The sequence below is a fragment of the Pseudopodoces humilis genome, chromosome 5, assembly GCF_049639895.1.
Source record: "Pseudopodoces humilis isolate 2021_Gansu_Grassland_sample_001 chromosome 5, ASM4963989v1, whole genome shotgun sequence".
In the NCBI taxonomy this organism is placed as follows: Eukaryota; Metazoa; Chordata; class Aves; order Passeriformes; family Paridae; genus Pseudopodoces; species Pseudopodoces humilis.
In genome coordinates, this window is record NC_142204.1 from 13,453,229 (window position 1) to 13,478,420 (window position 25,192).

Here is a 25,192-nt window from a genome sequence, read left to right on the forward strand (position 1 = left end):
TAAACACTTTAAACACTTTTTTTTTTTTTTTTTTTTAACTTTCAAAGAACCACAATAATTTCTCCAGTAAAACTCTAAAAACTGCAATTGCATAAACTCATAATTACTTAAAACACAAACTTAACTCTAAAAGGGTATATAAAACATTTTGAAAACCCAATAAATCATGACTTTGTAACAAACTGGGTATTATCCCGGTGCTTTTTCTTAGCGAGGGAGCGGGGGGGTGAACTGCCCACCCTGCTGCTGCTGCAGCTCTGCTCTTATCTTTCTTCACATTCTCTACATACTCTCGCAGAGAGGAAAAACGGAGAGAAAGAAAAAAAAAACCTCACAAAGTTAACTTTAACAAATGCAGTTTTTTCTCTCAAACTCTCTTGTTCGCCGATAGAGGAAAAGGGGCACGATTTTACAGAAGCAGGCAACGTTACACAAAAAGTCTCTCACGGCCAGGTGCTAACAGCGGCGATCATTGCAGCTTATCAGCGTGGCCTTGGAACTTTTCTTGCGCTGCTTCTACCCCCGGGGTGCCTTTGTTCTCTGCGCACACCTCAGTGCTCCCCCATGTCCCCCTGGTTCGGGTGGAAACCAATCTAAATTTGGCTTTTCTTCCAGGGTGGTAAAGATGGAACTTAAATAAGATTGTAGTTTTAAAAGTGACTCCAAAAATGAAGCAAATATTTCTGGATGTATCACATCCTGCCATAACTGAACAGATTCTGTTCGTTGTTTCAGCGTTCGCTGTGGAACTTCTTTCTCATAACAATATTTTCTTCTCTTTGACTCTCCCTTCCTCTCTCCAAGGGCAGCATAGATAGGAGTGCTTGCCCAGCAGTGGGAGGTAAAGGCATCTGCCGCTGTGACACAGGTAGAATTACGGGGCTCACAGCCTCAGCATATCTCGCTTTTCTGGTTTTTAAGGTATTAATTATGATCTGCCAAGTTTGACCAAAAGACACAGTGTCCTTGCTCTTTTCTGTGATTGCCGTTTCCCATATCAGGACCCTTAAATCCGTCCATTCCTTCACTGCAAAAAGCAGTGGTGGCACTACTAAGTGCCTGTGATAATTAGCCCATATAATGAGCATATCCAGGTCCTTTTCCCTGGCTGCTCCGCCTCGTTTAACGAGGATGCAGAGAAGCAGTTTATCTGCCGCCGCAAATTCCACATCCATGCTAGCGGCCCGCGGCAGGGGGGAAGGTTGCAACCCTTCTACAACGCCCCTGCCTTTGGACTCCCCCAGCGACTCACCCCCGTTGATTCGCGAGCCGCCTATCTGGTATCAATCCAAGGCAGCGTCTATCTGCTCTCAGATCTGCTACACCAACCTCGGTCCAAGGCTCCGTCCCACCGTGCGTGGATCCACTGAAGCCCCCCTGCCCGCAGGGTGTCCCATTCGAGTGCCAAATATTGGGAGACAGTCAGCTATTCACCAGTCTTCACAGAAGTAATTGTGAACACCGTTTATTTCTATCTTTAGCACACCTTTTATAGGGTTTTACAGGGTCTGCAGGCAGAGCAAGCTACTCTTGGCTAACACACACAGTTTACATTTTTTTCTCCTACACACAAGGATATTGTTTTGCTTTACTCTCTCTTCTGCAGGAAGGTTTCAAGGACTTTAGCCTTTAATATCACAACTTATTTCAAAGGCTGGTTTGTGCATACAGGCCTTTACTAATATATAAAATATATCAACACCACAGGAAAGAAAACTGGAATCAATCTCTGCTTTAGACCCATGCAGCAGCACTGTACTTGACCATACCCTACAAGGGAATCCCAAAAGCACAGAAAGGATCCTCCCTGCCCCCAAAACATCAAGTGACAAATGCTCACAGGTACACCACACTGGTCAAAAAAGACCTTGGAGATCAAGTCCAGCTATAATCCATGTCCACCAAATCCACCACTACCCCATCATCCATCAGTGCCACACCTGCGCATCTTTTAACCTCCTGGAATGATGATTTCTCCACTGCCCTGGGCAGCCTCTACTAATGCTTAATAACCCTTTTTTTTACCCCAATATCCAATCTAAACCTCCCCTGGCACAACTCGATGCCAGTTCCTCTCTTCCTGTCCCTTGGGAGCAGAGCCTGACCCCCACCTACCTCCAGTCAGGGAGTTGCAGAGTGCTGAGGTCTCCCCTGAGCCTCCTTTTTCCCAGGCTTAGCATTCCCAGCTCCTTCAGCTGCTCCTCATAGGCCTTCTGCTTGCAACAGGAAATGAAGAAGTTCAGGGTTAATGTGTGGACACCCTCAGAGTTCATCCCTGGAGGACATGAGGGTATTCTGAAGTTCTGTTTGAATCCCCAAAAATGCACATTAGCTTGGATTACAGGCTCTCCCATGCCTGGGGAGCATCACATTGAGCTACCAAAATCCACAGGAGTTCCACATCCCTGTTTATGTTTTTAGGGAAGGAGCATGGGATCTGAAAGAACAAGTACTTCATATTTCAGTTCAGTATCAGACAGAATTGCCAGCAGACTAAGCAGGGCATCAAAATAGTATTTATTGACCTGATTGAACCACATCCTACCATTATCTGCACCATGCCAGGAACAAACCAGTATCTTAATAGAATTGTGTTGTTATACAAAGATAAGCACATACTATCTCAATTGTATTCAAAAATATCTATTGGTTTCACCAGAAATATTTACAAGTGACACTTTTTCTTGAAAAAGCTGATTTAAGCCAGAAAAAAACCTTACAAATAGTAAAGTGAGAATCTACTAAATGAATTGAAAATCACAATATTTGTCATTGACTGCAAAAGAATCAAAGTTATATTTTTTGTTTTATTTTTTACGGATAGCCAAGGATCCAAAAATAGTGGCTTGAGTCTAGACACATAAATCTTGTGAAAGAATTAATCTGCTCCTGCAATAACAACAGCTGCCCCATTTCCAAACTAATCCAGTTAAAAAAACTGTTCTAATAAGGTCTGTATAATTTTTAGTTACGTATGTAGTCATTTATCTATGAGCTACAGTATTTGCTGGTTTATTTAGAATTTATTTCTAGAATAGAAAAGAGAAAATGCATTTTACAATGGCACAATCTCAAGTTCTCAAATTTCTTTGACACAAATAGATTTCTATCAGTTCTTAGAAAGTGCCTGTTTATTTCTCCTACTTTGCTCCATGATATAGCCCAAAATTCAGAAAAGGCAGAAAAGTTTATTCTAATAAAACAAGAGAACTGATGATTTTGGCCCCGTGTCAGTAAAAAAGAGATCTGAATGCAGGAAATTACCTCCAAATTTAATTAAAAAAAAAAAAAGTCTATAGAGCTAAAAAAAAAAAGAAAAATCAATCCAAGAAGCCATTCTAGCAAATCCCCATCATCAAAAACGCATTGTTTGCAAAAGGAGTCATGCTCTGCCAAGCATAGGAAGCCACTTCATGTCCAGATCGTGTTCTCATGAGGACAGAGGGAGCTCCCTGCAGCACAAGGATGACATCTAGTGACGGCCATATCCACCTGTTCCCAACTCCAGCCTTCCTAAAAACACCAGCCCAGGCTGCCATGCTCACCTGGAGTGAGAGAGGTTAGGGTGGTACCTTTGTTTAAATGTCTGTATTAAAAAGATGCACACATATCAGGTATCTTCAAATGCTACCCTTTCATTAACTGAATTAAAAAAACAAACAAACAAACAAAAAAAACACCAAACATGAAGAAAACATGAAAAAATCTGTAATTGTATGATATATAATTATGCAAAAATTTGTTTAAACCTTCAATACCAGAGATAAAAAGATCCTCTTGCTATATTAGTGCTATGTTGTTCTAATGCAACCTCTAAAGTGCCACATTCTTGAGTAATTTGATATAACTGGGATACAGTCCTTGCAAAAGTTGTTCCCAAAAGATCATCCTGCATAGCATTTACTTACACAGCTATAGTACAGAGAGATTTTTAAAAGTCACACACTCAAGAAGTACAAAATTCTCCCAATCTCTCCAAAAACAGAAAAGATGCTCTAGAATTTTAACATTTTTTTCACCAACAGGGTGAGTGCAAGCTTCACCCTGGAGCCAAGACTATCCATTCAAACTTCTCTAGTTAGTAAAGACTCTGGGACAAGACCAAAGTGCTTTATTACAAATAGTGCATTTTTTTCTCTGTCTCTATGCACTGCCTCTCTAATCATACATTACAAATAACATAAAACAATAATTAAGAGTTTTTGTTGCTCTTTTCTTATGCCCTTCTCATGTTTGTGTACTGGGAAAATGATTGTTTTTCTCAAAACATTCTCTTTTATTTATTAGGGTGATCCAACCCCCCAATCCTTGCTCCCAGAACCATAGGCTTCATTTTCACCTTTGACTGCAAAAACTGCACTGCTGAGAAGTGCAAGGAATCACAAACTGCATCATTTGAGAAGGACAATACCTTATTTTACAACTGTAGTGTGTGCAAATAATTATTTCAATTAAATTTAATAGTTACAAATACTCTCAAACCATATAAGTACAGTAGGTTCTACAGAAAGTAACATGGATAACCAATATTCTGCAGCTTGAAACAAAAATAATAAATAAAAGTTTGAAGTATTAAAACTAAGACAAAGTAATCCTGTACATTGTACAGTACCTTTTGGTTAAAGCTTCTTAGCAAAAATATACTTATGTGTTCTAAGCATTCCAGTTACAGATGTTTCAATATTAAAATTTCAAGACTTCCTCATCACGAAAAAATATTGCATTTGTCCACAGGTGCAGCAGAAGATGTCTCTCACTCTGAACAAGGCTTCAGTCTTTAAAAATCCAGAGACGGCAAGTCTGAATTCAAAGGAACCATTACAAAACTCCAGTACAGTACTGAGGATGTAGGGTTGTTGTGCATGAGGGGTTTTTGACATTCCTTACTCCCAGAAGCAGCTCTAGAGGGCCCACTGGATATCACTGAGGTCAGCTGGGTCTCCCAGCCCTCCGTCAGCCTCCAGGTAATTCATCAGAGCTGTCATTGCAGTGTCATCGTTCTCACAGATGGCATCGAAGTCCAGCTGAGAATTGCCACCTACACAGTGATTAAAACAGGGCGTTTGAAGCAGTATGGACACTATGAGGCATGGAGAACATGGCAACTTGCAAAACAGAATTGGTTTGAAGCAGTACCTGCCTTTGAAGTCAAGGCAAATATTTCTGTTAAAAAAAACCCTAACATGACTCCCTTTTGCTTTAAAACTATTACTCCTGTGTCATTGGGGTTGTTTCTAATTATTTTTTCCCCAAACCCTTATTAGAGGATTAGCCTTTTTTCCTTTGTGTTTCTTTTTCAGTGTTTTTCTTTTTTAGTTGGTTGGTTAGTTTGGGGTTGTCAGAGTTTGGGTTTTTAAATTTTTTTTTAAAAGGCTCATAGTTAACTCAAAGAAAGCTGTAGGTTCTAAATAAACAAATAAATCCCTGGTAAATGAGGGAGAAGGAGATGGAAAAGTTTCTAAGAGCTAAAACACAGGATCAGCATAAACATGGCTTTTACAGCATTTTGCCTTTTATGTTAAACATAATGCAGTGGCATTTTCCTCTAATAAGGCCAGGGAATCCTGTATCCAGACAAACTTAACAAGGGAAAGACAAAAAAAATGCTTTCTAAATCATTTTGATCAGTCCTTTGTATCAACTACTCCCAGCTTGCAGCTAAGAAAGAGGCAAAGTGCTAAAGGACAATAATTCATAAATTCCAAGAAATTCCCTGACATTAGATTGAAATACTTTTCCCTTCCCATTTCTGTTCTGGAGAGAGAACAGTAAAGTGCCTCATGAAAAGTGTAAGAATGTAATGGTGAACTTTAGTTACAGATGTTGTTTTTTGTCATGAGATTGCCTCACTGATAAAATTTTGCTCTTTGCCTTGCAGCAATAACACATCTGTTTTCAGAGTGCTCTCATCTTCAGACAGTCAGCCAGCCAGCCAAATCTCTTTACAATTTATATATGGTTGTAAAGTGGTGCACTCAGAAATTACACCATTGATCAGAAATGTCAGCCCCTGCAACTCCCAGAATATCCCCAAGAGAAATAGATCTTACTGAGGAGAGGTTCATTACTGGGAAACGGAATAGCACCCTGGGTTTGTTCTGAATTCTCTAGAACTTCTGTTTCTGAAGGACATAACTGAACCAACTCTTTATTTGGCACCTGAAAGAGCAGAATTAGTAGAAAGGACAGAATTAGATCCTAAATTTAGTCACAAATATTACACTACAGAAACATCATAGATTGCTTTCAAATTATTAAGAACTAAATAGAGAAAGTGAAAAATATACATCATCAGGCAGATATTTTGCATTTAGAAACAATTTTTTTAGAAGTTCATATAGCACTGGACCTAGCTTAAATAAAATCTGTGAGTTACACAGCTGTCAAAGATACTTCACAGTGATGGCACTGCTTGAGGGTCTAACTCTGTGTTCAGTAAATAAAGCCAGCACCAAATGCACTGGTTTGCACTTCCCACATCTACTACCATAAACTGCAAATTCCAGTGTCCTCATGTTTGCCACTGTCAAAACATTCCAGTCAAGAGATTAAAAAAGCCCTCATGCCTCCTAGGTTCTATATGCATTAAACTATATCGATCATAGCAAAAGGGATGGAAGTCATCCTAACCCCAAAAAACAGATAATTTTTTTCCTGATACTGGTTTCATTTAACACATACATGTAACTTAGCCGGAGAAATTCCTAGGATTGCCTGACTTGTGTATAGTCTACCAGGAAATTAATAAAGGCAAAATGCTTTCCAGAAGTATTTTAGGAACAAATGGGATACCAAAGCCCAGAATCAAGAAAAAACTTCAATGAATATGATGAAATTATCCTTATGATGAGACATTACATAATTTAGAGAGTTCAGCATATATAAATCAAACAACTTTAAGGAGAAAAATCTGTGGTAACACAGGGGAAAACAGATCATAAAAAAGGGGGAAGTCAAAGCAGCTCCTAGACCAGAATAGTGGGGTTTTTTTTATAGGAAATGAGAATTGCAGTGAAAAGAAATGAAAATTGCAGTGAAAACATAAACTGTTTTTAACAGGAAAGAAATTTGCATTCAAAGAAGAGTTGTTTGAGAAGTTTGTGCATGCAGTGTCCAGTACATAACACACAACATATTTAGGTAAGAAGGTATGGTAATTATTCCATAGCTATGGGCAATAACTATGTTAGTTATAGTTTGTGGTGCAACAAGCACTAGTAGATTTACAAGCACTACTAGGTTAGCATAACTATCCATTTTTAGAAGAGTAAATGAAATACCTTCAAAGTCACAATTTTAAACATTTCAAAACAGCACAGATTTTTTTTAAAAGTCTCTTCAAAAACACTGATTAAAAGTACACATTCTCTCACAAAAACAAATCAGGGCAATCTGGCTCAAACACAGGGTTTTGAGCTGCCACCGACCTCTTAATTTTGGATTTTTACAGGCAGGGGTGTACTCACATCACTGCAGTTTATAGTTAAAGCTGGAGAAGGTGACTTTCTGAGGAGATGTGACGGACTTAACTCTCCAGAGGGTGAGGAATGCAACCTAAAATTGCATATGTTTACCAGGTCACATTAATCAAACACTGAAAAACAGACTGTGTGGTGCAGAACCCACCAGACCTCCCCAGTGACAAAGCATGAGTCTGATAATTTGAAACAATAATGTCTCCAATTCTCCTGAAGATTCTAAATTATCCTGCTCCATGTTTTGGTAGCAGAAAATAGAGGAGAGATCAGAAAAGGCCATGGGCCACAATTCCTTGAGCACACTTTCCTCTCTCTGTTGAATCACCAGCAGAGTGATGTGCACTGCCAGGCATAAGACTGATATTAATTATAATGGTATCTCATAATGTTATTCAACCTAAAAAATGTTATACATATAATACAATAAAAGTGAACCTGGAGCAACCCTCACATAATCATACATCCCTTGTCCCTGTCTTTACTTAACAGCATAATGATGATGTTCTGCATTTATTACCTTTGTAATTCTAATATTTCGTTTGCAATTTCAGTTCCTATACTGCCAGCACCAAGAATTGTTCCAGAGGACATTCCAGGCACACTTACTAAAGACTGTTTTACAGCATCTGGAGATAAAAAAAACAAAGCCCAGACAAAACCTTAAACCCAGAGCAGTTTCAGTGCAGAGCAAGAATTCATTTTAAAGCAGCTTTTGTTCTAGATATATATATATACATATATATATATACACTATATAAGTATATATTTTCATATATGTATTCAGAAATTATTTTTCTTTAGATATTGATTCATGGCACAGGGTCTTGCAATATAAAGTGAATAATCAGTTGGTGAAAATTGTTTTTCTCCCGTAGTGAAATATATTTAATCATTGCCACCTCCAGTGTCTCTCCCAGACATTGCAAAGAACATGAGTTTTTTTTAAACTCTTGGATTTCTCACCAACTGAAATGAGTTACTGAAAGAACATTTTGAAAAGCAAATATAAAGCCTTGACAGCAAGATGATAGAACAGCATGCAGAAAGCAGAATCTACACATAGCATAAAAATAATAGCAAAATATGTTCTGTATCAGTATTGCACTGTATTTTATAGATAAACTCAGCACAATTGTATCTGTTCAGAAAACTGGGCAAAATATGAAAGGTCTGTGACAGAAGCACAATATCCTACCAACCAAACCCCCATCTCTAACAGAAGCTGCTGGAAACTAAAAGCAGGTTATATATGCTTCTTTTTAGAATTCTGTGAATTATATCAATTAGGATACTAGACACTGAAAAATAATTAGCTTTAAAAAAAAATTAATCCTTCCTTGCACACAGCCAACAATACAACAATACAAATGCAATAATACAACACAACAAAAAAATCTCTGGACTGGATGAATCTAAACTGACTGATCAGGAGATGCAGCTGTGATTCGTAAGATCTGTGATCTGTAAGAACTGTAAGAAGTCACACTTGCCTTCCGCAGGTTGGGAACTGTAGAGGACCTCTTCTTCAGCTGATTCCTTATGACCTCTGAGATTTAAAGAAATTAAAAAAATCCAAAACAAACCACAAAAAACCAGCAGGTGTTTTTTTCAAGAGCAAAATCCAGCATATATTTATGTTTAATTTCAATAAACATAAATAATCAATAATACTTTACACAGAACCAAAGCTAACATCCTCAAACTAGGAAAATACAAGATATTCCTCACATATTTCTGTGTTCAGTTCTTTGTAATGTTTTTGAGCAGTGGGTTAAGTACTAATTTCCACCTACTCTCCAAGTGAAAAAGAAAACCAGTAGGATTGTCTGTGTTCCATGACAAGGGAATAGGGCTGTCATTTTTATTGTTAGGAGGGAATTCAGGTAACCAGGAACAAGGACAGGTCAGTGGCTGCCTTGTATCAGTAGCTGCTGCCCTCCTTCCCTCCTGCAGACAACTGCAAATGCCCACATCTCCAGGGCAGGCAAAAAAGTGTCCTTGGGCTACTGGTCAGTACAGACTGTCTGAACTGCTCTTCTCTGTCTTCCTGGGGAAAAAGGACATGGGCAGAAGAGGTGGGTGATGTTGACTCAAGGCATGAACCAGATAGAGAATGGGCAAAAGGCACCCTCAACAACTTTGTTTAATGGAAATAAAATCCCCTCTGTCCCTGCTCAAACCCCAATCATTGGCAAAGATCCTCTGGATTTGTTCCACTGGAACAAACCCAATTACAGCTCCACTGCAAGGTGCAGAGAATGAAAAAGAATTAAAAAAAATATTTAAACACAGGCATTTACTGTCCCCAAGGCTCCACCCTTGCAATCAATTTGGAGAGGATCTTCCTGTCCTGCCTTGCATTTCCACCATCTATCAATTGTGCTTCTCCACCTTCCGACACCTGGGGGTAGGGCAGCACTTGGAATTGGGTCAACTGTCACACAGAGGGTCGTAAAGACCAGAAGGAAAAGGAGAATTAACTTGACAGTTCCATTTATTCAAATCTACTTTTCTTAAAGACCCTTCCCCTCTACCTTTAACAAGAAACTCTTTCACCTCATTTCTTCCCAAATGGGAAAAAGCATAGTTTTCAGAGTCAAATCCACAACTTATGCCTGAAACAAAAATAGCTGGTAAACGCCAAAAAGATGTTTGTCCAGGTTGTTCAGCCCCTTTTTGCAAAGGGTTGATGTTTTCTAGCCTTGTTCTGCTTTCTAAGCAGGTTATTTTCTGTTAGTGGTAACTGTAGTGATGCCAAAAAATAAATGGAGAGTCATATAAATTACTTACAATACCACAGTGTTGTTTGATACAATGTACTCCAGCTCTTTGGTCCAAGGATTCATGAAACTAAACCACTGACTCTTTAAAGTAACGAATGTCCCATCTTTTGCTCTAAATTTGTAGGAATTTGTAAATACTTTTTCTTTATTCTGTAACACTAGATAAGAAAAGGAAAGTTATAATCACCATAATTAAGCTTAGAAAGGTAAAGTTAGAAATAATAAATCTGTTTTATAGCATCATAAAACCAAAATGTTTCTGTTGGCCAGATGTAGAATAACATGCCAGAACAAACTGGGACCTGTTCTAAAATCAAATTATATAGTTTCAGCAGGGTCATAAATGTTACATTAAAAAGCAAATACTAAGTTTCTCCAAACCACTAGGAGACTCATGACTTGGTGAGCTATAACTCATGTCTTTAATTATGTTACCAGACACATCTGCTCTTCAGGATTCCTTCCTTTTCCTTACAAAGGATGGAAGCAGAGGGTTTGACAGATGCGCTGACATTGTTCCCCCACAACCAAGGCCTTGCACCAGGAGCCAAGACAATACAAGTTTCCCCCTGCTTTTATTACAAGCCTTACATAGGCTTGTCACAGACATCATGAAGGGCAGTGCTGAGGTTGGGTAATTTGGGTTTGTAGTGTTTTCACTTGCAGTTATACGTAGCTGTAAGTGTCTGGGAGGACCAACTATTTTGTACCTTCTTTGTGTTTTTCAGCTAGGTGATTGTGATCATCTTGATGGCAGTACTCATAACAAGAAGTTCCTAGAAGCTCTTGTGGCAGATACCCTAAAATTGCTGTTGCGCTGTTAGAAATAAAAATGTGAACTACAGCAGATTCAAAGCTGTTTTCTTCAGTATCAGTAAAGCAGAACATTAATATTTAAACAAACAGATGCCTGTGTTTGTGTTTGGGGAAAAATATGCATTAGTACAGCTCTAAAACAACAGGAAATGTTTTTCACAGCAAATTATCCCTTTGCAATGAATGACAATTCAAAGGTAAAGTAAGTGTTTAAACATGCAAACCACATGTACACATAAAATACTTCTGTTTAGTGGCTTCCCCTTAGCCAGTCACAGTACTGGTCACACATAAGAGTCAACAAAAAACTCAGCAGCTGAATTTTGCTCTTCCACTCAAAGGAATTAGTTTTAAACCAACACTTTTAGTTGAAAGAAGACTGAAAATATTTCCAATGACAAGGAAATTTGAAATGCAAAGTGGTAACTAGGTCTCTACAACAAAGAAAAATCTGGTTCAGAAAGTACAGAAAATGGGAACTTCTCACTTCTAATTAAGTAATTTGGTACCTCATTTAGATAGAATGTATCTGTTACAAATGGTAAGACTCTCAGAAGTAATAACTTTTGATTAAATGTTTATTACTTCAGTCATGTGCAGAGCTATGAAGCTCTAACTTGAGTTTTTCTTTATGAATGAGTCCATTTTCTATAGGACAATACACTTCTATACATTATGTATTATTTGACAAAAAACAAAGCCCAAGTACACATAGTTTAAGAATTAACTGCTTCTTGTATAGAAGAGAAAAACATTCTGAAAATTAGAATTTTTGAGAATTCTCAACAAATTCTCAAAAATTGAGAATTAAAATTAGAATTTCTACCCTGCTGGAGAAATTACAGTTTTGACAGACTATCAGAAAATGGAAGCAGTTGTGCCATTTCTCTTCATTAAAGAACAAAACGCTTACCGCTGATCTACATAAACAAATTTTCCATCCATGGCAAATCGTGTAACAAATTCTGTTGCTTTGACTTTTATCTCTCCACTCTTTTGTGGAACAATATAAGGGTGTAACCTCCCAATTGCAACAAGACAGTTAAAGTTACTACTGTCCTTTTCTACATCATTTTCCTCTTCTACTCCCACCTCATTAGGAGGCCAGTTCTTCAAATACCCAGTACAGTGAATGGTGCAGTATTTTCTGTGATCTAATAGAAAGAAATTAAATAAGAAGCAGTTATTGTTCAAAGAGAAAACCAAACTACTTATTTTATTCTGTTGGCCATGAGATCAGAAACTATATTTCATGCTTACCTACACCAGCTGTACAAAGCTATAGATCATTTTACAGAGCATTTTTCAATTAATTTTGTTCTGTTCAATTTGGGCTTGCCTGCAAAGAGAGCTTCTAACCCTATGTAAGATTTGGCAGTTCAAACACAAAGTTAAGAAACACAAAGAAAAAAAAAGCAATAAACCACGGATCACTTTGGTTTTTTATATGGTTTCATATGGATTGTGAATTAAAATTACTCTGAGGCCCTCTGTAGCTTCCAAATCAACTTAACTTTGGTGAGCACAATGATCTGAACGTATGCTCACTGCAGTTGTTGAAAGAACCAGTCAGGAACAACCCAAAGCAATCCAGCTTATTTTCTATTTATCTCAGGCTTCTGAAGTTTTATGGGAATACAAATATTTTAAATACCTTAAATTCCAGCTTACACTATCAATCATCCGTTTTTGCTCTCTAAATAACATGTGAACACCCTCAAAAGCATCAAGGTTTTACATTATGTGTCCTACAGTAGCTGTCTTTCCAAAAAAAGTCAAATCATTCTTGACATCTCTGTTCTGAAGAGGATGCTTCCTATACCTTTGATTTTCCTCTCTATTATAAAAAACACAGACCAACTCTGCAAAATGAGAAACTGAGTTATCCCACTATGATTTTGTCACAGTTGCTCAGGCGCCTTCCCTCCAAACTGCTTTCCCAAGAAACATTTACAGAAGGTAAATTCTTATCTCACTGAGTTATCTGACACATCAAGGGATACTAAATTCTATTTACTTACAATCATGGGCCTCTTAAAATTTGTGGTGTATCTCAACAGTAACAGGTTACATTGGAAAACAGAATTTGCAGGGTTTTTTCAGGAACAAACAATTTCAGCACACCTTTGCAAAAATCAACACTAAGGTATTAAAAGAAAAATTAGAAATTGCATTTTAAAATTTAAATTTAAATTTTCACTGGAAACTTGACAAGATTACACTGCTCTACAGGCATACTAAATGTACTAAAGTAAAATTACTGGGAAAATTAATGGAATTACACTGATAAATTACCTTTACTATGAAAAGGGGAAAAAAGGAAAATTCATACTTTTAAATACAACACAAAAAGTAAATCAGAAAATAAAATTGGTTTACTTGCTTTTTTCCCTTCAAAATAGTAGAGTTTGCAGGCTTTGTTCACTCAATTATCTTCAAGACATAAGTTATTTAGTTTCATTCTTCTGATCTGCTCCAGTTCTTTCAAATATTTCCCTGAGACGTCTTAAATTTGACCACAAGAGACCACATGCTCCTACAGAGCCACTGTACCTCAGGTTCCTCCCTCCCTCTTTCCAGGAGGGCACCGGGAGGAGAGAGAGTACAATTAGACTGTTTTTCAAAAGGTGTCCCTGGTTCATATTTCCACTGCTCTACAGCTACTTGGTGAGATCAGCAGGAACTAGAAAGTCATTAGTGACTCAGAATTTAAACAAGTTTCAAGAGAGAAAGCCCCCACTTCATCTCCACTCTGAATACCTTTCTTCTTTGGGTTGGGCAAACACTCCTTCTCCTCTTTGACTGTGGTCCTGCTACACTTTATCCGACAGAAGAAGGAACGTCGAGCACCAGAGTTCAGCCGAGCTGGTCCAGCTTGGAAATCTGTGTGTACTTGCAAGCCAGCTTACAAAGATTTAGTAAAGTAGTTAAAAATACCCAAAACCAAGCAATAAAACTTCAGAAAACAAGATGTTTTCTGCATTTACCTCCCAGTACATTGTCATTACTGTTTAGCTGCCTAAATTTTGTCCTTACAATTAAAAAAAGTCTAATAGTTTAAATAGGGCAAAGAAAATACAATTGACACAGATTCCAAAATTAGAAAGAACTACTAAGCTATTTTTAAACCCTTCTTGATATTCGTAATAGAATTTTACTAGATGCTTTATAAACTTTCACCTTGCATTTGGTAGAAAGAAGAACTGCAAAAGCCAGCTATAAAATAGGCATTAGCTGCATAGTACACAATGCTTTCGTTATTAGAAAAAACTGTAAACTAAAGAAGGTTTGGTTACATTGGGATTGACACTTAGCATTTTCAGAGGAGAGAGTGATTCTTGATATTGAAGTATTTTATCCCATGTTCGACTACATCAGGTCTTTTGTATTGACAAGATCTAGCAAATACAAGAAAAAAAAGTAGTATGCTGGTAGGAAGAATGTCAGACCACATCTTGGTAAATGTTTAACAGTGATTTCAGTAATTTAACAGAATTTCAGTACTTCTTATGTTCTAAAATCAAGGTTTTTTTGGGCTAGCTTTTCAACTCTAAATGCATTTTAAGCAGCAGATATGCATTCAAATGTTTGTTTCATAGAAATACCTCAGGTTTGTTCATCCATACAAACACCTGAATACATCCTGACTAATAATTAGATTTATCAACATCTCCTGAAAAAATCTGAATATGTCCAGCTCTGACTTACTTTTGCCATCTACGAGCTTCTCCCTAGGCGAGACATCCGATGAAGAAAGTTGTTCCTTAACTTTTGCAACATCTTTTGGATGTAAGTAGTCAAATAAACTTTGTCCAATTAAACTGGCCTATTAAAAAAAAGAAAAACCAACAAAACCCAAAACATGAGAACCATACCATTTTGGAACAGGACCTCACACATTATTTATCTCAGGAAAACAGTTGTCCACACCACTAAAAAAAGTCAGTACCACATTACTCCAAACATTAATATTTTGTTTTACCTCATTTGTCATTGTTTAATATAATTTTTATTTAAAAACATAGTTTGTTTTTAAATTTGAAAAACAGCAGATTTAATACGAGATTAAACAAGTTCTGTACAACCAAATGCTTTTATGCAAATAATGCAATTCTTGGTCTTAGCCAAAGAAGGTTATGCACAAAGTACCTCCACTCTCAGATTATTGGGGAAGAAGAATGAAATATTCAACTATCTGATGACTCTGAGCTCCAGTTTGGTTGGACAAAATGGCACCACTGAGCCAGGAGCAGGCTGGAAGCAGGGCTCAGCTCGCCACAGAACTCCTTAGCAGAGGGTGTTTACATTGATGTCTCCAGCTGGGATGCCTTCTACCTGCTCACTCTGTTCATCCCAAGTAACTGACCTGCTGCACCACTTTCTTTTGGAACAGGAAGGAATTCTCATAGAAGTGGGCTGGTTTGGGTTTTCCACTGCTTACCTTCAGCACAGCAGCCAAATCAAAGAGTAGAAAGGAATTGCGTTGACAAGCTCTGCTCTAGACTCAAACTCATGATAAATACTCAGTCTCCTGCCTTCTCCCAGTCTCCATTTAATCCCAATGCAATGGGAACTGCTGAGTGCTGCTGAGATAACCTAACAGCAACATTGCCAAAATATACAGATGTAACAAACCAGATCAAGCTGGAGCATGCATTTCAGAACCTAGAACAACTCCCAAATAAGCTAATAAATCCATGGGTTTTATTAAAGTCAGTCATGTCCTTTGAATCGCCTTGTCTGGAATAGAGGAGACATAAGGGTCTGGAAGTAGGTATGTATAGCATGAGTGATTCCAGAAAGGCACTTTTAGTTCTTGAACAAAATCTGTGTGGAAGTTAAAAAAAAACAAAACAAAACAAAACAACACAACAACAACAAAAATAGCTCTGCTTTATGTTTATTCCCCTAGGATGAATCATTTCACTTTAATTAAAAAAGACAATTTTGCACTTAAAAAAAAAAAAAAAAAAAAGAGATAAAAATAAATCTATGAAAGAGTCCAGATTGGTTATCTGTACATTTATAAAGAAAATGAAGATCGCACAAATGGTTTCAAAAGTAGACAGATGGCAGCACTAACTGTTTTAGCCTCTGTTTGTGAAACAGAAGTCACTGACACAAGAAAAAATTATTATCTCTTGATTACTTGTGGTAATTGCCCACCATATTAAACACCAGCTAATGGAAGGTACTTCTATTTTTCCAATTTCCCTTATTCTACAGGCAAAGCTGGCTCCCATTCAGTTTCTTTCAGGTTAAGGGTACACACTCGGATAGTTATTGGGGATGATGTGTTACGTGGTGCATCCAAGCATAAAGGCATCACGAAGGAAAGCTTTAATTAACTTCCACTGCTGAACTGCCCATTTTTCTTTGCCTAAAAAAACCCCCCACAATCACTTCACTATGTGAAAGAAAATCTCTTGCACACAGAAATTAGGACATCTTCAAATTATCCCTTCCTCTCAGACTGGCAGTTTTCTTAAAGATAATCAGCTGAAATCAGGTGCTGTTCCTCAGGTTGGGAATACTGATGTACTTGCATATACTTTCTTACACGATAATCAGCTTTACTCTGAGTAAGGTTAAATCAAAGAAATTCCAAGAAATTATACACAAGGACTGGTTTGATGTAATATAGAATAAAAAACAAAAGTTTTAAAATTCCTAAAAAAATGCAAGATAAAAGCAAACAAGAAACAACAATAACTACCTGATCATAATTAAGTATTTTGCAAACTGATTCAGAAACAAACAGAATTTTTCCTCTGTTGCATCCAACCACAAACAGGAATCCATCTGCAGCCTGAAAATATAAAGACATAGTCTTTAAAAACACACAATTAAAATAAGCAATGAATATTAATGGCTACAAAGAAGCACACTTTTAAACCTGATTTTTTGAATTAAATACAAGAAAGCTGGAGAGGGACAAGAGGAAATGGCTTCACACTGACAGAGAGTGGGTTTAAATTGGATATTAGGAAGAAATTCTTTCTTCCCAGGTGCTGAGGCCCTGCCACAGGTTACCCAAAGAAGTTGTGGCTGCTCCATCTGTGGAAGTTTCCAAGGTCAGGCTGGATGGGGCTCTCAGCAACCTGGTGAGAGGTTTGCTCAGAGAAAGGTGTCCCTGCCCATGGCAGGGGGTGGAATGAGATGAACTTTGAGGTCCCTTCCAACTCAGGCCATTCTGTGATTCTATAAAAAAAGCAATTAAGATTGCAAGGACCAAATGAGGCCTTCAATCATACACAGCTAAAGTTTCTTAAAACACAGCTTTGGCAAAAGTCCAGCTACAAAAAAGCTTCTTTTGGGAGCTTCATTTACAGAGCTTGGCAAAGCATTACTGCAGCAAAGGACAAAAACCCACAAACCTAGCTGTGAATGAGGTGTGTGGGTTTATGAAGAAGAGTGCAAACAAGAGGGAAGATTTTATTCCAGGTATTTTTTGCACCTTTTTCGAAGTACATCTTTAGAAGTGTACATGAAAGAGAGCCAACAACAATGAGGATGTTCCTGCATAATTGGCAGCATTCCCTGCAGTTGCATGAAGATTTTAAGAATGGATGTATTAAACAGGCAGACTGTACACAGATTATTGTCCCTTCCAGGGCTGCTGCCTGCCATACTCCCAAACCATCTCCGCACACCTTCATGAAAGCCTGAGTAGTGAACAGAGTTTAGAAATCAGTACAAGAAGACACTTGCCTGAAGGGAAATATGGGAGAAAAAGCACTGTCCGACTAAAAACTCGAGCTTTAACAAGGACATGATTTATCTGAGAGTTTCCTCCCACTTACCCTAAGGATTAACTGTCGCAGTTCATCATCCTTCAAAAATGAAGGTTTATACCGGACTTCTGAGTAGGAGCTACTGGAACCTGGAAAATGGATGATCCACAGAGATCATGTCAAAAGTTATATTTTAAATTCACTTTTAGTGGAGTTATACATGTTATGTCTTTCAGAATATTTCTCTATGACCCCAACAGCTGAATTAAAAAAAAAAAATTCAAGGTTCTAGAAATTCTAAAAATGAAATTAAAACAAATCTCAAACATACACTGGTAATGAAAACAAACACATAACCAGTTTTTTTCTTCCCTTTATTAATACAAACCAAGGAAACTTCTGCTTAGATATCATTATTGTACTGCTAGAGAAATGGTATTATGAGAACTGAATTTTCTAGAAATATTTCATAAGTATATTTCAGACCTCTTAACTAAATTTTCCTTGCTGAAATGGATTAATTCCAGTATTATCAATTATCTTTTGGCATTAATAATGTTTCATTAATACTGTAAAGCCAGCAATCAAAAAACCAGAGTATTGTAGTTAAATCATATGTCTCACTAAATATAGTGAGAATGACTCACTGCATGTACTGTTCTAGCACCCATGGCAAGAACTCTATAAAATAAGTCTTTGTCCATTACACTTTTATCCATTAAACTTCTATATTTTTTTTGTTACATTTTTTTTAACAGTTGAACATTTCAGCCAATTTCATCATTCACTCTAACTCCACATAGTATCTTGTATTCTCTTAAACCTTCTGTTTTGAGGTAAATACAACTGTGCTGGGTGAAGTCCAGCTTTCGCATCCTGTTAAAATACAAATGCTTGAGCTGAAGATTTTTTGTTTAAACTACAAGAGCAGTTACTGCCCTGCTGGTTTGTCACTTTATTTCTCCATGCAAAACTCTCAGTCTGCTTGGGCCTTTAGAAAACCCTCAAAACCCTTTACACCTGAGCCATTCCATGATTCTATTACTGTCAGCGTAGCAACATAATTAATCTTCTACACTTCTCTGACCCAAAATTAACTAGGTTCTCATTAGACCTGCTTATTCATAATCAGTGGGTCTTGCAATGCAGAGGGTCCTTGATCTTTGCTTAGGGTTGAACAAATTATTATTCTGAAACAGTGGTGCCCAAACTCCCCAAATATTGTGTGCAACTGAGACTCTGCAACCTGTATTTGGATAGATTTTTGGGGGGTGGGGGGGTGGGAGAATCCCAAAACCTAGCAATAGCAAAAGGACAGCAAAGAATATTTCCTGAGTTGATCCCCACACTAAACCATTCCCTAAGATCCATGATTAGCTTTGCTCACTGACTGAGGCTATCAGAAGTTTCTGTTTCTTGCTACTCTCTAACACGTGAGGGTTTTTCAGATTTTAATGTAATGAAAATCGTTCTGTTGAAGTATGTTCTGTCTTGCAACTTTCCTTTTGACTCCTGTACTTTCTAAAAAGTATCAAGGAGTGATCCAAGAGCAAGGCATGCCCTGAGCAGACAGAAAATATGGGACACTGAAGGGTTGCTTTTTTCTGCTATACTAAGCAAAAATTTAGAATTAAGTTCTGACAGTTACAGACATGTACATTTAAATGAGGAGCAGACTTGGAACTAAATACAGTAAGGAAATATAAAATAAAATACTCTTGATTTATTTAAAATCCAGGGAGATACACACTATAGCTCCTACTAGAATACAGGATGATGTTCCCTAAACTCACCTTTTAAAGACTTCAGGTGCTGCACAGCCATCCGTAGTACTGTGAGTTTGTCTAGCTTTCGGGCCATGGGATTGCACTGTGGTATCATGGCAGACAATTCTTCTATCAAATTATTCATTTTATCTCTTCTTCTTTTTTCTGTTTGACTGTGAGCCTCTCTAAGAAGAAAAATGATTTTTAAAGAGTGATGTAGAACACATGATTTTCCCCAAAATATTCAATTCCATTTTGGGAATGGAACTGTCACCAGTACTACTGCACTGAAACAGTTTTCATATGCTACTTGTATTGGACAATTGAACTGGACTCACTCCAACAAAGATGAAAAGATCCAAGTAATGATGTGAAATACTGAGGAGAAGAGATATCTCAAGCAACAATTTGATTATATTTAGCAGGAACAAGAGGTTATGAAGACTTATAAGAGTTATGAGTTAAGGTCTTGTGACCTTCTTGCCATGCAAGTGATGACTTGGACACCTCAGTGTATCCCAGAGAACTCCTGATGTCATTGGGAATCAATGAAAGACATTCCTGCTCCCATCTCTGCCTGTCCTGTGTAAGATGGGATGTTCATTCTGCTGCCTTTTAAAAAAACCCACAGCAATAAACATTACTTTTCCACACACTTCTAAGAGATGGAGTGGAAATGGAAAGAAAAAGCTGTGCCTTGTGTAAATTACCAGAATTATTTCAGAAAGCTTCCCCTTTCCTGAAAGGCTGTCTCAGGTTTCATCTCCTGGTAAGCCTGTCAAGAACTCAGCCACAGAAAGAGCTTCTCTTCTCTGTCAGTTTTCATCAGAAAACTTCTAGGGCACATGACTGCACATCACAAGTGCATTTATAGCTCAGGTCACCTTTTCTTTACTTCTTTCTAGAGCACTATGTCAGCTTTTCAGCCCATCCCCTCCCCTCTATATCATCACATCCTCTAGCAGATCAAGGATAGTTTCACTCACTCTCTTCCTCCTTTCCCAGAAGACAAACCAGCCACTCAATTATAACCCAGATGATTTTTTTTTTTCTGATTGAGGCCAAACACAGTAGTATAGTTATGCAAAACGAGGAATAAGTTTTGGTTAATTGATCTCCAAAACTTTCTTGTAGGCATACTGCAACAGTATATTCTGCAATAGCAGAAGCTATTAAAGGTAATAAAGTTAACTACACCTGGCCTGTTGAGAAAGAACAAAGTACACTTTTGAAGATCTACCTGATTATTATTTTAATTTTTTTCTTTTCAATAAATGCCTTCATCACACAACTAATTCTGGGTCACTCTGCCAAGCACTTTTCTCTCTTGACAGCCTTTTTTTAGATTTAATTTTTTGAGTTATGCTCAGATCTATGGGTTCACCCAACTCTTCCTTTATGTCAGGCAGGAACAATCAAGTAGTATCTTGTGTATGCTCCTTGAACTGTGAACCTCAGGAAGATACAAGTATTCCAGGAAAGGGAACAACCTTCCACATCTCTGAGAGTAAATAAGGAGTTATAAAAAACTGAACAGGTGGGTGCAGAAATTCAGGGGATGACTGGATGATTGAAAAAGCCTTCTGTTGCTTGCCCCAGCCACAAAGGTGAAGGGAGAAAAAGCAGGTTCCATGATAAGCTTCAGACAATACTGCAAGGAGATAACTGATAAGCAAACCTCCAGAGACCTTTGTACTGATTCTTTTCCCCCTCCAACTAATGCACCAAAAAGTAAGGGAAAAAAGTTAACAGTATCACATAAAAGCCATTAAAGCAATGTACAACAATCATATAGAGCAATCTGGGATACTCTGTGAAGAAAAGATAATTTTGACGTGAAACTGTAAATATATCTTGGAACATTTTAGTTTCTTTAATTTTGTTTCAATTACAGGAACACTTCATAATTACTAGCTAGCATACTATATAAATAATACTTCTGACAGCATGCTGAGTGGATTATGTGTTTCTAGTTTGACATCTCTGCTCATGGGAAAAGTGAGAGACTTATTTTTAAATCGACTTTACAGCACAGCTCTGGTTTTACTATGTGGCTTGTCTGTACTTTATTTGTTTGGCTGAACTGTGGTCACACAACATTTCAAATCTTGCAAGTGCTCTAGGTGAATTTCAGTTTATATGAGTTCAAAGTTCAATGGTGAAACTTGAATAATTCCCTATATAAGAGCTTGTTCTAGAAAAAGAAATCTTTGTTGTGCTTTAGCCAAATCCACTTCCATGTGGAATAAATTCTAAATACTTCCAGAAGCAGACAAATCTGGAAAAAACAGTTCTCAAATTCATACAGATGAAGGATCAGCTCCTTATACATGACTTGGGTGTACTGCATTTAATTCTCACCTTAAAAACTTCAACCGTATGTTTTTGCTAAACCATCTGAGATATCCTGCAGTAACTTTTATCAAAATTATTAGCAAATAAAACCCTTAAGGAGGCTTTAAAAATTACTATACATTTAGTAGGGAAAAGGAAAAGCTTTGATAGTTTTTGATAGTTTGATAGTAGCAGGGAAAAATATTGGATAGTTTTAATGAATATTACCCACAAACTCATATTTTACTATTGTGAATCTCAGTATTCACAAACAAAATGTATTGCTATTGAAAATTAGTACCTGAAATCTTTTACTTTAACATGTTCTTCATCTTCACTCCTAGAAAAAAAAAAAATACAGGGTTTTACATTACATATTTAATACTAGGCACTTCTTTCCTCCCACAAATTCCAGAAAATGCTACAAATTAACTGTGGCTCCGGCAAAAACAAACCCACAAAATCTCTAAATCATAACTGACCTAGCAAGTGATGCATAACAGAAAGAGACCAGAGCACAACTGGCAATATTCACAGTTGTGTGAACATATTAAAGGGAGATTTCATAATTATGGGGCCTTTTTCATTCTGGAGACAACATTATTATTGGAACATTCAAATAATTCAAGACTAGACTTGATTTTATTTTTTTGTTTCAAATTTTATATGAGAGATTATCTATTTATGTTTTTATTTCTAGTTATCTTATTGTCAAATTATAAAATAAGCTATCCTAGTTTATATTTTAATAAAAACCAAAAAACTTAAGCAATGACTGGGAAGTCATAAAGTAATAAAACTGTAAATGAAACACAGTCATAAGTGTCTGCAGCACAATAAACACTCTGCAACAGGAAACTATAAAGGATGATTCAAACAAGGGCAACAAGCTCATTTTTCCCTATGGCACTGCACTGTTCCCCACTCTTTGGGAAGAATTTATGGCCTTGGTACCATGAGGATCAAGAGGAAAGGCCAAGCAGGCAGCAGATGTCTCCCATAAGTAAACAGAAGCAGGAGGATCCTTGGAGCTTGAGGAAAGGTGCCAAAAGCTGCTGCTACCTGTAACTGAGCACTGACCCCAGTGAGGATCCAGAAACCAAATTAAAAATGCAGAATCTGGTATTTCACTGGACCCCAGCAATCTTCTAGACAGTCTGATAAACCCAGACACAGCAGAAGGTTTGACTCACAATACTCCAAGACTTTCATTCATTGAAATTGGTTCCAATTTAGATGGGTTAGCAATAACTAATATTTTCCTTCAATTTTAAAAGAAACTTACCAGAAATATCCATATACTGTGAATTCCAACTGAATTTACATTCTCTGACCATAACAGAAGAGGTAAGGAGGAGCCAGACCAGCTGCAATGCAGCATGTGCCCTATTATTTAACTTACTTTCTCCCTCAGGAGCTCCACTTAGGGAAAAAATTTAGCACAAATTTGCTGCTCAAGGAATCTGTCCCAGCCTTCAATGGATTTTTATAGCCTCTGTCCTAACAGCTGTGGTGCTGCTGATATGAATAGCTAAATTAAAACTACCTTGACTTCACGAACAGAGGGTGGAATTCCACTTTGTGGCTATCGTGTGGGTATATTTAATTGGTACTAGAAAGGACAGAATGGGTATTAATCAGAAAAAATAAAGAATAGCAGCTTTTCTCTACTTTCTCCATTGATTTATTAAATATACTTCCCCATTTTTTCTAAAATGGAAGCAAATGCTTAAAGGCAGAAAAGGAGGTTTTTTTAGTCATACTTTCCATCATGAGCATCATGGAAAAAATTCACGAAGAAACAACCAATTCAACCCCAAAGAAAGATTTTTACACCACCCTTTAAGCTATGCACCAAAGAGTGACTTCCCTGCAGAAAGGGACCTGGAGGTGCTGGATGCAACAGGCCCAGTTTAAGGCAGTCAGAGGGCAAACCATATCCTGGGCTCATCAAACACCAGATGGGCAAAGAGGTGATTATCCTGCTGTCCTCAGAGCAGGTGTGTCCTCACTTGAATATTGTGTGCACTTCTGGGCCCCAAAATGTGAGACAATGTTTGGTGAAGATGGGAAGGTCCCTGAATGAATTCAGAGGAAGGCAACAAAGCTGATGAAAGGGATAGAAGGAATGTCCTCTGGAGAGCGGCCAAGAACTCCTGGTTTGTCTAGTCTGCAGAAAAGGAGGCTGAGGCCTCCTCCTTCTCTCTGCAGCTTCCTGAGGAGGGGAAGAGAGAGGTGCTGAGCTCTTCTCCCAAGTATCCAAGGTTAGGACACAAGGGAATGGTTCAGAGCTGTGCAGGGAAGGTCTAGACTGGACATTAGGAAGCATTTCTGTACCAAGAAGGTAGGGAAACTGTAACAGGCTTCCTAGAGAGGTGGTCAATGCCCCAGGCCTGTCAGTGTTTAAGAGGCATTTGGACAATGCCCTTTATAACATGCCTTAACCTTTGGTCAGCCCTGAAGTGCTCAGGCAGTTGGGTTGGATGGTCATTGTAGGTCCCTTCCAAGTGAAACAGCCTATTCTATAAAAACACTGTATGGCTCCCTACAAACAAGTATTACCCAAGTAAGGTATCAAGATACAGAAAAAGAAAATGCAACAAAGTAATCATGTAACCCTCCTGGCACATCTATTCCACAAAGGGTTTGCTATGCTGCACAGCCACCTTGTAACAGCATTATTTTAACACAGTTATTACAGTTCTAATTTAAAAAGCACTTTAAAAGGTTAAAACAACCAAACAAAAATGTTTACATTCAGCAGGCCTGGAAGAATATGAGAGCTTTCCTCCACCTCCCTAAGCCTTCTTACTGAACTTGTACTTTTCACTCCTTCCCATTCTAAACTTCAATACTAACAAGTTTGGTAGAGCTGGAAGCAGAGCATCATCATAGAAAGAACTATCAGGAACCCTTAACATTGGATGGAACTGTCCATCCTGTTCCTTAGCTGGATGTTGATCCCCTTGTGCTGTACACACACCTGCACTGGGATGAAGCACTCCTCAAGGAACCACAGCTCATCCTGCCAAACAGCAAAGTGTGACAAGTTCACAGAACTCAAAACAGAAATGGATTCATTCATAAAAAGTACCTTTTCTGAAGATCACCATCAACTTCAACTGCAGAAACATCCCTGCAGAAACAGGTCATAAAGTAAGCAAAATGGAGTTTGAAGCATAAAAAGATGACTTGATAGACCAAAAAAGAAAAGTCACAGAAAAATTTCAATGGTATCAATTAATCCACTTGATTGGTTCTCTTCAGCAAGATTATTAATC

General features: G+C 37.7%; 1 protein-coding gene across 3 annotated transcripts in view; it reads right to left on the minus strand.

Moving 5' to 3' along the window:
• Positions 1 to 2,498: 2,498 nt before the first annotated feature.
• The window catches only part of BMAL2 (basic helix-loop-helix ARNT like 2), a 32,127-nt gene continuing 9,433 nt past the window's right edge, over positions 2,499 to 25,192 (minus strand). For 2 of the 3 annotated variants that reach the window (XM_014260495.2, XM_088054824.1), the window contains exons 3-17: positions 25,006 to 25,047; positions 22,213 to 22,251; positions 19,605 to 19,762; positions 17,881 to 17,960; positions 16,794 to 16,886; positions 14,786 to 14,903; positions 13,838 to 13,981; positions 11,991 to 12,231; positions 10,972 to 11,078; positions 10,269 to 10,419; positions 8,969 to 9,024; positions 7,996 to 8,104; positions 7,467 to 7,554; positions 6,051 to 6,159; positions 2,499 to 5,038 (exon numbers count right to left, since the gene is read on the minus strand). In XM_014260495.2, coding sequence (XP_014115970.1) covers positions 4,902 to 5,038; positions 6,051 to 6,159; positions 7,467 to 7,554; positions 7,996 to 8,104; positions 8,969 to 9,024; positions 10,269 to 10,419; positions 10,972 to 11,078; positions 11,991 to 12,231; positions 13,838 to 13,981; positions 14,786 to 14,903; positions 16,794 to 16,886; positions 17,881 to 17,960; positions 19,605 to 19,762; positions 22,213 to 22,251; positions 25,006 to 25,047 — 1,672 coding nt within the window. In that variant the 3' untranslated portion in view covers positions 2,499 to 4,901. The remainder of the gene's footprint in view (positions 5,039 to 6,050; positions 6,160 to 7,466; positions 7,555 to 7,995; positions 8,105 to 8,968; positions 9,025 to 10,268; positions 10,420 to 10,971; positions 11,079 to 11,990; positions 12,232 to 13,837; positions 13,982 to 14,785; positions 14,904 to 16,793; positions 16,887 to 17,880; positions 17,961 to 19,604; positions 19,763 to 22,212; positions 22,252 to 25,005; positions 25,048 to 25,192) is intronic. The other variant, XM_088054823.1, reaches the window with a different exon arrangement.